Here is a 13951-nt window from a genome sequence, read left to right on the forward strand (position 1 = left end):
AAAAAAACTAAAGCAAATCCCAGACCCAGCCTGGACTGAAAGGGAGGAGACCACAGAAACATCTCCCTGAAAAGCATGGCTCAGTAGCAAAGGCCATGAATGCAAGAGACCATCACAAACAGCGCCAGCAGCAGAGTCCCCATACAGTGGTAACCTTGGGACTAATAATCTTAAAATGCTAGTATAAGGCAGGACTTATGGAATGGAGGAGAGAGGTGCTTGGCAAATCTCCTCCCCAGAAAGCAGCAATAAAATTGCACAAAATTGACAACAGCAACCACTTGACGGCCCTGGAGACCAGTCAAAGGCATACAAAATGTTGAGAAGAGTTTTTTCAAGAAAAATTATTAAATCTAAGTAAGAACAGTGGGGTCTGTTGGCTTAGCCTGAAGTGCACTTGTCTTCCAACCTCTTCTCCATCAGTGAGGAAATTCTAGTGAAAACTAGCAGCTTCACTGCAGAAAGGGGCTGACTTGATGTTGATCAGTCAAAGAGCAGGAAAAGCCCACACGCTGGCCATTGTCAAATACAGTAGTGATCTCGGTGGCAAAGGATAGAGAAATGAAAATGTCACAGCCTGAGACGGTGATCCTAGCTGGGATGAGAAACAGCCTGGCAAGCTAGCCAGAAATTTAACAGGAGGATTTGAGGAATGAGACACCCATCATGGGCCTCGATCAGCTCCTACATATCTCTCTGGTGGGCTGGAGGCTTGTGTACATGTGCAAGGTTGCATATACTCTCAGGAGATACCAGAGAGAATATCCACATTGTCGATGGCTGAACACGAGTTCCTGCACACACACCCAGAAGACAAGGGAGGTGGAAAGTAAAAGCCACAGAAGACTTATAAACTGTCTAAACTTGGAATGGGTCCCCCAAGCCACACACAGATCCATTGTCAGAGTGTGGAAGCCTTACTGGTTTAAGGTGGTTGAGCACAACTTCTGACCAATCATTGACTAATTGTTAAGCTGTTATAAACAGGGGCAGGAAGTCAGACTTAAACACAAAACCAAAAATTTTTGAAATGAGCACAGACATCAGTGGCTGTGACTACAGGGAAGAAAAATTTCACAGAACTAGTGGCCCAGGAAAATTACTAAACAAACAAACACCAGCAACCACCCAGGGAGTGGGGAGTAGGGGATCAGATTCTATAAAACTTCCAGTTTTGAACAAAAAAAAAAATTTGTGAGGCATGCAGAGAAAGTGTGACCCATACTCAGGAAAAAGAAAAACAGTCAATAGAACTCTCTGAGAGGTCTCTTAGCAGACAAAGAATTTCAAAGAAGCTATTATAAATATGTTCAGGAGTGCCTGGCTGGCTCAGTTGATGGAGTGTGCGACTCTCAATCTCAGGGTTTGAAATAGAGCCCCATGTTGGGTGTAGATATTTCTTAAAAATAAAATCCTTAAAAAATATGTTCAAATGGTTGAAAGAAATCATGTTTAAGGAATTAAAGAGAAGTATGATGACAAAGGTTCATCGATTAGGAAATCTTAATACAGAGAGAGAAATTACAAAATAAGGACAATCTGGAAAAATTCTGGAGTTGAAAAGTACAATAATGGAAATGAAGATTTCACTTGAAATGCTTGATATCAGAATCAGGTGACAGAAAAAAAGTCAAAGCACTTGAAGATAGGTTGGTTGAAATGATCCAATTTGAGAAACAGGAAAAAAAAGATGAAGAAAATAAAAGAGTTTCAGAGACCTGCGGAACACCATTGAGCATACTAGCATACACATGGGAGTCCCAGAAGGACAAGAGAGAGAAAAAGGGGCAGAAAAGTCATTTGGAGAAATAATGGCTGTGAACTTCCCAAAGGTGATGAAAAACATTGATCTGTGAATCCAGAAAGCTCAATGAATTCCAAAGAAGATAAAACAAGGAGATCCCCACCTAGAAATGTTACAGTCAAACTGTTGAAAGACAAACACAAAGAGAAAACTCTTGAAAGTAACAAGAGAAAAATGACTCATTACACAGGGACCAACAATACAAAGTGACACCTGACTATAATCAGAAACAGTAGAGGTCCCAAAGCAGTGATATGATGTAATCAAAATATTGAAAGAAAAACAATTCAACCAAGGATTGAAACTATGTTTCAAGATGAAGGTAAAATTAAAAAAAAAAATACTCGGATAAACAAAGACTGAATTTGTTGATAGCAAACCCTCCTTAGGAGAAATATCAAAAGAAGTCCTTCAGGCTTGAAGATGTCACCAGTCAGTAGCTCAAATCCACAGGAAGAAATTAAATGCGCTAGAAAATATAAACACAACAGTGAATACAAAAGACTATAAATATACGTATTTTCTCTTCTCTTCTTTTAACTGTTTTTAAAGACATTAGATTGTATAAAATAATTATTACAAACTGTATTCTTGTCATAAACTATATTATAAAGATCATTAGATCTTTAGAGGAAGGAGGAAATGAAGCTATAGTGAAGGAAGTTTTCTATATTTTGCCAGAATTATGCTAGTATTAATATGATATGTTAAGATACATGCTATTATCTCTGGAAAACACACAAACTAAATAACTAACTAAAAAAAAAAAATACCAGAAGAGGAATTAAAATGGAACACTAGAAAACATCTGTTTACCCCCAAATGCTTTTGATTTCATAGAACCCTCACATTGTCACCATAAGGGAGAAATTATCCTACCACTGTAGTGACAGAGGACTTGGGAGAACTTGCATATGCCAAGAGCCATCAGAGATGAGGTTTCTTTGTAGAGGTTAAGCCCCTGCAGGGAAGCACTCCATCATGATGCTCTGTGAGGATCCCAACCAGGAGACGCCACGTTCCCTGTATCAGAGTCTTAAAGCTACTGTCACTGGGCAGAGTCAGGTGCTGAGATTGTAGAGACAAAGTGGAGAGAATGTTCCTGCCCACTGCATGCTCCCCAAAGGCCAGAGACAGAGCCTGGGTCACGTGGTCTGGGCAACTTTGGTTCCTTTTTCCTTCTGTTGGAACTGAATTGTGTGTGGCTCTGAGCTGAGACACAGGACCCATTGGTAGCCTTTCTTTTTTTCCCCCATTATGAAACTGTGTTTAATGTATTTCAGTCTTTGGGGGAATATTTCAATGGTGAAGCTTTAATAATTTGGGTTTCCTATGTTGTTTGGTGTTCATCTTCTTTAAAAGGTAATCCCAAATTAAAAATGTCAAGGACGAAACAAGAACTCATACCTGTCAGCAGTATTTAATGGCCTTTCTTCCTCTGAGGGCTTGATTGGTCATGTGAGCCCTTGGTCAACTGATCTCACACACCCAAGGCCCTCTGAGGACCAGATGCTCAAGGGGAGCTATGGGGACAAATTTTGAGGAAGAATCAGCCTATCAGGGCGCCTGCATGGCTCAGTCAGTGAAGTATCTGCCCTCGGCTCAGGTCATAATCCCAGGGTCCTGGGATTGAGCCCCACATTGGGCTCCCTGCTTCTTCCTCTCCCTCTGCCTCCTCCCCCTGCCCATGCTCATGCTCATGCTCTGTCTCTCTCTCAAACAAATAAATAAAATCTTAAAAAAAAAAAAAGGAATCAGCCTATCAGACTCCTCTGGCAAGGGAGCTTATTTCAGTCCTTCCATTGATTGCTATGTGACAAACTACCCCAAAACTTCATGGCTTAAAGCAGGAACCGTGTTGTTATCTTTAATGATTCTATAAGCTGGGCCACCTGGGCTCAGCAGAGCAATACTTTTGATACATGCAATTTTTGAATGGGGCTGCAAACATCTGAAAGCTCAGATGGGAACATATTTGGGAACATCCCATCTTTGGGAACATCCCAAATGATTCACTCACATGGCTGGACATTGACACAAGCTGTTGGCTGGGGCTCAGCTGAGGCTCTCAATCACAGAGTCTCGGTTCTCCTCTACATGGCCTCTCCATCTACCTTGGGCATCTCATAGCCTGGAAGCTGGACTCTCAGAACATTCCCCAGAACGAATGTTCTAAGAGGGAGAAGGTAGAAACTTCCAGTGCTCTTAAGGCATAGGCTTGGAAGTCCCAGAATGTCACTTCTACCATGTTATCCTGGTAGGAGGAAGTCACAAGGCCATCCCAGATTCAAGGGGAGGGAAAACAAGGTCCTCGGTTTCATGTGAGGAGTAGCATATGCCTACAGGGAGGGGAGAGATCCTTGGGGTAATTTCTGGAGACTCACCACCACGCTGGATCCTTTGGTCCTGCAGCTGGAGCTCTGCCCACCACCATGCACCACTGAGAAACATGAGGACCCACGAATTGCTCTGCAGACTGAGCCAGGAAACACACTGACAGAGCCTGTGCATGGACAGAAGCCTCCCACCTTCTGAGTACCCCTGCCCTGCTCCCCTTCATCCCACCAGGCAGAGGTGAGAGTAGGCATGGGCGGATGTGTGGGAGCACATCCGGTGAGTCATATCTTAGTGCATCAGCAGGAATTGGCATGGACCCAACAGCTGCCTCTCCTTGATGCTTGGAGGCTCCTTCACTCTTCCAAGTGCTTATTTCTTAAAGAATTTCACCATCAAGGGATCTTTGGAGAGATTGCCAAGCGGTGGTGACATAGGAAGTGAGAGCCGTCTGCTCTGCGGGACCACTCCCTTCACACTCACTTTATCTAGAATCAGAGTTAACCGGACTCCAGGAGGCTCCTAAAACAGTGAATCAAGAACCCAAAGAGGTGAAAGACATGTTTGTGATGTGGAATCATATTTTAGCCAACTCATTTGTGAGGATTCTGACACGTGAAAGGTACCCCTTCTAATATATGCCCAGAGGCAAATATAACCCACCCTGCCAACTGTACATGGCTGCTGGGAACCTCCACTGAGACTGTGTGACAGTGATAAACTGGTACCACCATGCCCCTGTTTAGGAGCTATCGCCATGGAATAAAAGATGCATAAGAGAAAGAAAATCCCTCATTTGTGGGCAGAATCCAAACATGTGACTGATGTTGGGATAGCCAGCTTGCAAGATCTCCAGCTTCCATTAGGAAGAGCATAAGAATTTCCCCCCAGGACAACATGTTATAACTCCTTTACAATTTCAGCTCCTTTTCCAGTACCAAGCCGCCCTTACTAGCCACAGGGGGCGAGAGAAACATGATCAAGAGAGATGGGAGAGAGCCTGCACTGTGACCTTCACTCTTCAGTTGGAAATGTGTCCTTTCCTTGTGAGTCCTGGCATTTTACAAGGTTCTTTCCATAGACACTCAAGTACTTGGTTCCTGCACGCGTATGGAGCTCCAGTACCGTAGACACATAGCCCAGGGGCCACAGATGCTCAAGTCACAGGGAAGCTGTGGTATGCAAGTTAGCGCAGCTGGGTATCACATCAGGAAGCAGATGAGTCAGGAAACGCTGGAAGACAAACACTGGCTAGAGCAGCTTTGATTCCAGACTCCTGGCAGTTAAGCATTGCAGAGATTTGAGGGAAGAATGGTCCAGAAGCCAGAAAGCGTGAAAGGACCTCAGTAAGCAATGAGTTGTGCTAGTTAGTCTCCAATATGGCCCCCAAGGATCTTCGCCTCCTGGTATTCACAGCCCCGCGGAGTGCCCTCTGACATGGAGTAGGGTTGACCTGCGTGACCGTTGAGGTATTGTGGACATGAAGCTGTGGCTTTTGAGGCCAGGTCATCAAGGTTGTAGCTTCCTCCTGGCTCCCTTGGATCACCTGCTCTGGGGGAAGCCAGCTGCCACGTCACGAGGACACTCACGCAGCTCTGTGGGGGAGACTGATGCCTCCTACCACCAACCAGCAACAACGTGGCAGGCATGTAAGCCATCTTGGAAGCAAGTCAAGCCTTCAGAACACTGACAACATCTTGTCCGCAACCTGAAGGATGACCCAGAGCCAAAATACCCAGCTAAGCCACAGTTGGATTCTTGGCCCGTAGAAAGTGTGTGAGATGGTAAATCTTGACTGTTTTGATCCACTGAGTTATACAGCAACTGGTAGCTAGTACATTAGCTTGAGATGCTGGAGGAAGCCAGAAGGCCAATGGGGCTGGAATAGAGTAGCTGAGGGCAAGCAGGGCACAGGATGAAGTCAGCGAGGCAGACACAGAGCCCAGGTCACCTTAGTGCCTTCTGTGGTTGGGGGATTTTTATTTTAATCTACGTGTGATGAGAAACCACGGGCAGGAAATGATCTACTCAAAAGAAATGCTCTGACAGGAGAAGGGGTTATTTATTATCTCGCATAAATGAAAATCTCAGGATCAGGTGTAGCTGGATCCAGGTACCCAAACAAGATCGGGCATCTGTCTCTTACCATTTCTAGGCTTACTTTGACTGTAAAGTTGGCAAACACAGGGACGAGAGTGCAACCCTTCCTCTGTTCCCAGGGAAAAGAACTCACATTGGCCCTGCTTGGGTCCCGTGCCCATTTGGGCTGATTATGGTGGTGATGGCCATCCTAGAACATGGGGACCATGATTGACAGCCTTGCCAGAAGCCCAGGGAGTAGGGCAGGGTCAGTTCCCAAAAGGAAATGATGCAATTCAGGCAAAAATTCAGCCATTGCTCACTATAGACAAGTAGAAATGGGATAGTGGTCTTGTACAATATTTGGATAATTGAATGAAGAACATAGGGTCTTTGGGATTTAATCATCATTAACCTACAAGCATCTAAGCAAACACCTGGGCTGATACGGGTGGTGGGGGTCAAAGTCAGAAGAGATCCCAGTGAAATCCAAGTTAACGTAACCAGTACGACAAACTCTAGTTAGGGCTAGCAATGTAGTTGCCTACCTCTTCGGGGGCTACTAAGACGAGGCGGGCCTTTGCACTTTCCAGGCCACTCCCAGACACATCTTGTCCTGAGTCAAACCTCACGGTACCTCCTCCTTTCTTTGCAGGGATTACTCATGGCCTTGCAGTATTGCTTTGCCAATGGAGAGGTACGTCTCCGAAGCTGCCATCCAGGTCCCGGTGAGGCTGGGGCTGGCATCCTGCTGCCCCCAGAGGTTTCTGGTTATGTGATGGGGGAATGTGTAGTGACTGGGGCAAATAGGCACTGTGAGCACCCAGTAGGGAGAGCAGGAGGCAGCCCAGACAGCCGGAAGAAGGTGTCGGGATGCATGAAAGAGGCTCAGAACCCAACCCTGGCCCTGCTGGGGACACCCAGAGAACATTAAGCGTGACAGGGGGAACCCGCTTGAACTTTGGATTCTGGCCGTGCCTCACCCACTTAGCAGGTCTGAGACTGTCGGGTTACTGTAGCTCTTTGGGCCTCAGTCTTCTTATCTGTAAAATGGGAATAATAGCTGTCCCTGCTGTATAGTGTGGCCCTGGGCTTGCTGGGCTCCTGGAAAGGGCCCAGTACTTGCTAACTATGGTGACTTTTATTATTATTATTATTATTATTATTATTATTATTATTATTACCAGTTCTCTGCTCTGCTGGAAAGAGGCTTGAAAGGGGGAGGGCAGGTGGCTTCCTCCTTGCTTTAGGAGTTGGTGACATTTCCAGCCCCCTTTCACCCACCAGAATGCAGGCTTCTGGACAGCAAAACCCTCTTCCTTCCTGCTCACTCCTGCTGCCTGTCTTCCCGCGGGGGGTGCCATGTCCACCAGGCAGGTGCCCTATGCCCCCTCCACACAGTCCTTTCCGGAACATGGTATCTCTAAGTTTTGTCTCCTTGCCCCACTATCCTGCTCTGTGGCCACACACGTAGGCTTGTTCGCTTCTCTCTGCTCATCTCCCCCAGTTAGAAGGTACGTTTCCCTGCGGCGGCACACTTGCCGAGAGGACACACACACACACACACACACACGGTGACCTGACTCCAGCACAGTAACCCCCCCTCTTCTTCCTCCGTAGGTGAAGGCGGAGCTGCGGAAGCACTGGGTCCGCTTCCTGCTTGCCCGCCACTCGGGCTGCAGGGCCTGGGTCCTGGAGAAGAACTTCCGATTCCTGGGGAAATGTCCCAAGAAGCTGTCCCAGGCAGATGGCACGGGGACGCTGCAGAAGCTGCAGCCCTCATCCGGCGGCAATGGGCAGCTCCTGCACTTGTCCGTGCACGGCCTCGGGGGGCAGGGCGCCCGGCCCCCGCGGGGACACGCAGCCTGGCCCCGGGGCAGCAGCGTGTCCGAGAGCAGCGAGGGGGACTTCACCCTGACCCACACCATGGAGGAGATTCTCGAAGAGAGCGAGATCTAGGCTGGAGGCCCACCGCCCAGGCTCTGCTCCCCGGGGAACACGCAGAGTCACCGGTCTCCCCACGCGCGGCGCGCACTTTGGCATGAAGTTCATGTCCAGGTCTCTCATGCTCCAGACCCGGCATGGAGGGTGCTCTGGAGGCTGAGCAGGGCCCGGGGGATTAGGGTCAGGCTCAGTGACTGAAACAATACAGCAGGGGGCCAGAAGGAAAACCCCAGAAGGAACATTCCAGGGAAACACGCGTTAACGCCCAGGAGTGTGGCTTTTAGAGTGTGCAAAATGCATGTGTAGGTGGGTGGGTATGTGCCAGGGGCTAGATACTGCCTTATGTTAGCGGGAGGGCCTACAGTAGGGTACTCATCAAGTCCGGTTGCCAGATTTAGCAGTTAAAAGTCATAATGCTCAATTAGATTTGCATTGCAGATACATGAATAACCTTATTGTGTAAGTACTTCCCGTGGGGTATACATTATCCGTAATTCAAATTAAGTTGCACGTCTGGAATTTCACCTGGCAACTCCATTGTCAAGGACACTCCGCTGCAGGGCGGGGACTAGGGTGAGGCAGGTGAGGAACTCAGCTTGGGTACAAGATTTAAGACAGCACTGAAAAAAAACCCCATTGTCGAGATAAGTAATATTTTAACACAACATTTTAAAAACTAAAATCCACAAGCTACAGTGGATGGGCCATTTCTAAAGACAACTTTTTATTATAACAGGGCCAGGATGAGGGTAAGACAAGCGAGGCCAGCTCATGCAAATGCAGAGTCTGATCCTGACTTTATTGAAAATGTTGATATTTCGCCCGTCGTGGACTTTTGGGCATGAATTTCTATTTTTCTTTTCTTTTTTTTAATTAATTTTATTTTATTATGTTAGTCACCGTGCATTACATCATTAGTTTTTGATGTAGTGTTCCATGATTCATTGTTTGCATATTAACACCCAGTGCTCCATGCAATACGTGCCCTCTTTAATACCCATCACCAGGCTAACCCATCCGCCCACCCCCCCCCAAAACCTTCAGTTTGTTTCAGAATCTGGCCTCTGCCCCTTCCCCTCTGCCCGTAGTCTCTCATAGTTCGTCTCCCCCCTCCGATTTCCCCCCCTTCATTTTTCTCATCCTACTATCTTCTTCTTCTTCTTCTTCTTCTTCTTCTTCTTCTTCTTCTTCTTCTTCTTCTTTCTTCTTCTTCTTCTTCTTCTTCTTCTTCTTCTTCTTTCTTCTTTAAACATAAAATGTATTATTTGTTTCAGAGGTACAGGTCTGTGATTCATCAGTCTTACGCAATTCACAGCGCTATGAATTTCTATTTTTCAACGATTGCCCTAAAATATTATTTATCTTGGTTGATTGCATGTTTTGGCCCTCTCCCCACCCCGAGTCCCAGCTCTGCTTTCCAAAAGGAGAAACCGGAGCAGAGGCATTAGGCAAGTGCATAACAAAGCAAAGGTTTATTTTTGGGTGTCCAGATTATCTGTCGTTCAATCATTAAAGTACACGTCCTTCTAATTTCTCCTTGATCTCAGTGTCCCTGCCTTCCCTGGTCAGGTCCGTTAGCTCCTAGAGAGCTGGGGCATGCTTTGTTCCCAGTCTGCACCCAGCATAGCGGGTTCAGAGTCGGTACCCAGCACACACCCGTCGATGACACAGGACAGAGATGTCTTTGGGAGCATCAGATGCTGTCCAGGGTCCGTTATGCAGGACCCAGCCCCGAATAGGAGACGGAAATTTTTTTTCCCCCAAAGCATCTGTAAATATATCCTCCCCCCTTGTCACTCCATAAATGGGGTGGCACACACACACACGCACACGCACCCCGCTTGCTCTTGTCTTGCTAAAGATTAAAGTAAAAAGTTTAATGAATTTGGTTTGTATTGGGTCAATTCTTTGACACGTGTTTTGTACAAGTGCTAAGGGTCTCTCGTGCCCTGGAGAATCTGGTGTGCTGTTCCCGGAGAGGATTGGAAGAAAAGGCACTCAGCCTCCTCGGGGACCGAGGAGGGTGGGCAGAGGGGAAGGGGCAGAAGTCAGAAATCAGAGGTCAAAAGGGCGGGAGGCAAGTGTCTCCCCTCATCTCAACCACCCTCTAGATCATTCGCTCCGCTTGTTGCTTTGAAGATCTGGCCTAGTGGGTCTCAATCCTGGCATGACAATCACCTGAGGAACTTTCTAGAAACACTGATGGCTTGGCCTGAGTCAGAGATTCTGATGCAATTGGTCTGAATGAGCCTGGGCATACGTATCGTTAGAAATTCTTGAGTGAGGGGCACCTGGGTGGCTCAGTCGTTAAGCGTCTGCCTTCGGCTCAGGTCATGATCCCAGAGTCCTGGGATCGAGCCCTGTATCGGGCTCCCTGCTCTGCGGGAAGCCTGCTTCTCCCTCTCCCACTCCCCCTGCTTGTGTTCCCTCTCTCGCTGTGTCTCTCTCTGTCAAATAAATAAATAAAATCTTAAAAAAAAAAAAGAAATTCTTGAGTGATTTTTTTTTTCTTCTTACTGTGGTGAAATATATATAACATAAAATTCCCCATTTTAACCACTTTTAAGTCTACAGTTCAGCGGCTTCAACTGCATTCACACTGTTGTCCAACCATCTCCAGAACTTTCTTACCTTCCCAAACCAAAACTCTGTCCCCATTAAACACCAACCCTCCATGTCTCCACCCCAGCCCCTGGCCACCACCATTGTACTTCCTGTCTCTGCATGTGACGACTCCTAGACACATTACATAAGTGGAATCACACAGTATTTGTCTTTTTGTGACTGGCTTATCTCCTTCAGCCCAATGCTCTCAAGTTTCATCCATGTTGTAGCACGTACTAGAATTTCCTTCCATTTTGTGGCAGAATAATACTCTATTGTATGGACAAATTTTTCAGTCCCTTCATCAGTTGACGGACACTTGGGTTGCTTCCCCATTTTAGCTACTGTGAATAATGCTGCTATGAGCATGAGTGTGCAAAGGATTCTGTTTGAGTCCCTGTTTTCGATTCTTTGGGTAGACCCCTAGGAGGAGAATGACAGAGTCATACGGCCCTTCTTTTTAACATCGTGAGGAGCCACCAAGCTGTTCTCCACAGCGGCTGTGCCATTTTGCATTCCCACCAATGACACACAGGGGTTCCAATTTATCCAGGTCCTTGCCAACACTTACTTTCTACTTTTTTTGATAATCACCATCCTGAGGGGTATGACGTGATAGGGTAGTTTTACTTTGCGTTTCTTTGGTAACTAAAGATACTGAGCACCTTTTCATGTGATAATATCGACCATTGGCCTATCTTCTCTGGAGAAATGTCTCTTCAAACCCTTTGCCCGGTTTTTATTTATTTATTTATTTATTTTTAAGATTTTATTTATTTGCGAGAGAGAGAATGAGAGACAGAGAGCATGAGAGGGAGGAGGGTCAGAGGGAGAAGCAGACTCCCTGCCGAGCAGGGAGCCTGATGTGGGACTCGATCCCGGGACTCTGGGATCACGACCCGAGCCGAAAGCAGTCGCCCAACCAACTGAGCCACCCAGGCGCCCTCTTTTTTTTTTTTTTTTTTAAAGATTTTATTTATTTATTTGAGAGAGAGAGAATGAGAGACAGAGAGCATGAGAGGGAGGAGGGTCAGAGGGAGAAGCAGACTCCCCGCCGAGCAGGGAGCCCGATGTGGGACTTGATCCCGGGACTCCAGGATCATGACCTGAGCCGAAGGCAGTCGCTCAACCAACTGAGCCACCCAGGCGCCCTTTTGCCCGGTTTTTAAAAATCAGGCCGTGTGGGGTTTTCTTGTTGTTGAATTGTTGAATTTCTTTGCTTATTCTGGATTTTAATCCCTTATCAGATATATAATTTGCAAGTATTTCCTTCCATGGTGTAAGTTGTCTCTTCACGCTCTTGATGGTGTCCCTTGATAGACAAAAGCTTTCGGTCATGAGGAGGTCCAGTTTATCTGTTTATTTTCTTCTGTTGCCTGTGTTTTGGAGGCCAAAGCCTGGTTTTAATATGTGACCAAGGTTGAAGACATCGGACAAGGTTTCGAGGTGAAACCTCCCCCCCAAAACTCATAGTGCTCTGCTGACGTCCAAATAATCAGGTCTTTCCACCTGTGACACGTACAGCTCAGAAATTCCTCCCTAAGAACAGACTTTTTTTTTTTTTAAGATTTTTATTTATTTATTCATGAGAGACAGAGAGAGAGAGAGGCAGAGGGAGAAGCAGGCTCCCAAGGAGCAGAGAGCCCGACGCGGGACTCGATCCCAGGACCCTGGGATCATGACCTGAGCCGAAGGCAGACGCTTAACCATCTGAGCCACCCAGGCGCCCCTCCCTAAGAACAGACTTAACTGATTCTCAGAACTCTGAGTGATAATCGATGTAGGTGGGGTTGATCCAGTTTTGTGGAGGTTTTTTGTTCTGTTTTGTTTTTTGAAGGGTGGGCATCCCAGCTGAGCCTTACCCGGCCTCATCTGATAAATTTGTGTGGCCTCCAAGGGACAGAAATGGAGGTAGAGTGGGCGGTATGTTGTCTGTGTCCCCATCTGGCTCCGCGGACAGGGTCTGAGCTCTGGCGACAAGGGGAAGCCACAGATGACGTCTAAAAGAGCCATTGCCGGGCGCCTGGGTGGCTCAGTCGGTTAAGCGACTGCCTTCGGCTCAGGTCATGATCCTGGAGTCCCGGGATCGAGTCCCGCATCGGGCTCCCTGCTCGGCGGGGAGCCTGCTTCTCCCTCTGACCCTCCCCCCTCTCATGTGCTCTCTGTCTCTCTCATTCTCTCTGTCTCAAATAAATAAATAAAATCTTTAAAAAAATAAAAATAAAAATAAAAAAAATAAAAGAGCCATTGCCAGGAGACAGTGACAAGAACGGTTCCCATGACACATGCCATTCGCCGTGGCCCAAACCATATATTTTAACCCGGAAGGTTCACCAGCAGCCCAGCGCAAAGCCCGGGCACATCAGAAGTAATGTAGCCTCGGCTGCGGTGAGAATGGGGTCTGGTGTAGCAATAGCAGTTGGTGCTGACGAACCTACTGATGAATCTGTCAGGGACCCCAGCTAGGGATGCTAAGACATAGACAAGGGGCATTGCACAAGAGGCCTTTGAGAGCAGTTTGGATTACTGCTCTTGAGAAGACCCATTTCTGCCCTTGAACTTACATGTATGTGAGGAAGCAGAAATTCAGATGTGAAGTGACTTTCCCCAAGGTCCCTAGAATGGACATCTATTTTTACAATTTATTCCTCTTATACTAATAAGACCCAAACTTTCCTCTTGGGAACCATACATCTCCCCACTCCCAGCTCATGACGTCTGAGCTGTCTCAACTCCACCCTCAGCCCCAAGGCTGGCCACAAAAATCTGCTTAGCCAATCCCAGCAGGACCTCCCCTGGCACCACATACTGGGTCAGGGATGGGCATATCACCAATGAGAGCCAACGAGAGGTGGTCCTGGGACTCAGGCTGGGACTCTCAGCAGAAAGCCTTTTTTTTTTTTCTTTTTTGCTGATATTGGAACCGTGAAGAAGTAAGCCTGCATCTGCTGGTGGCCATCTTGCCAGAACGGGAAAAGCCTGCCTGAGAAGGAGACACCACGGCAGAGAGTAGGACCAGGAGATGGAGAAGAGCCCTGAGACATTGTTGGAGCCCCCTGGATTAAGCCAGACCTAAAGTTAGTGCTACTCCTGGGATTTCTGTTCCATGAGTCAATAAATTCTTATCTGTGCCACGGCGATCCATGTTGGGTCTTCTGTCCCTTGGATCCGGAAGAGTCTTGATGA

The 13951-nt window shown here is 47.1% G+C and overlaps 1 protein-coding gene across 1 annotated transcript in view; it reads left to right on the forward strand.

Moving 5' to 3' along the window:
- Nucleotides 1–8176, forward strand: part of GLP2R (glucagon like peptide 2 receptor) — a 51015-nt gene extending 42839 nt beyond the window's left edge. The window contains exons 12-13 of the mRNA XM_021694530.1: nt 6873–6914; nt 7838–8176. Coding sequence (XP_021550205.1) covers nt 6873–6914; nt 7838–8176 — 381 coding nt within the window. The remainder of the gene's footprint in view (nt 1–6872; nt 6915–7837) is intronic.
- The last annotated feature ends 5775 nt before the right edge of the window (nt 8177–13951 follow it).

This window comes from Neomonachus schauinslandi, chromosome 15, assembly GCF_002201575.2.
Source record: "Neomonachus schauinslandi chromosome 15, ASM220157v2, whole genome shotgun sequence".
NCBI lineage: Eukaryota > Metazoa > Chordata > Mammalia > Carnivora > Phocidae > Neomonachus > Neomonachus schauinslandi.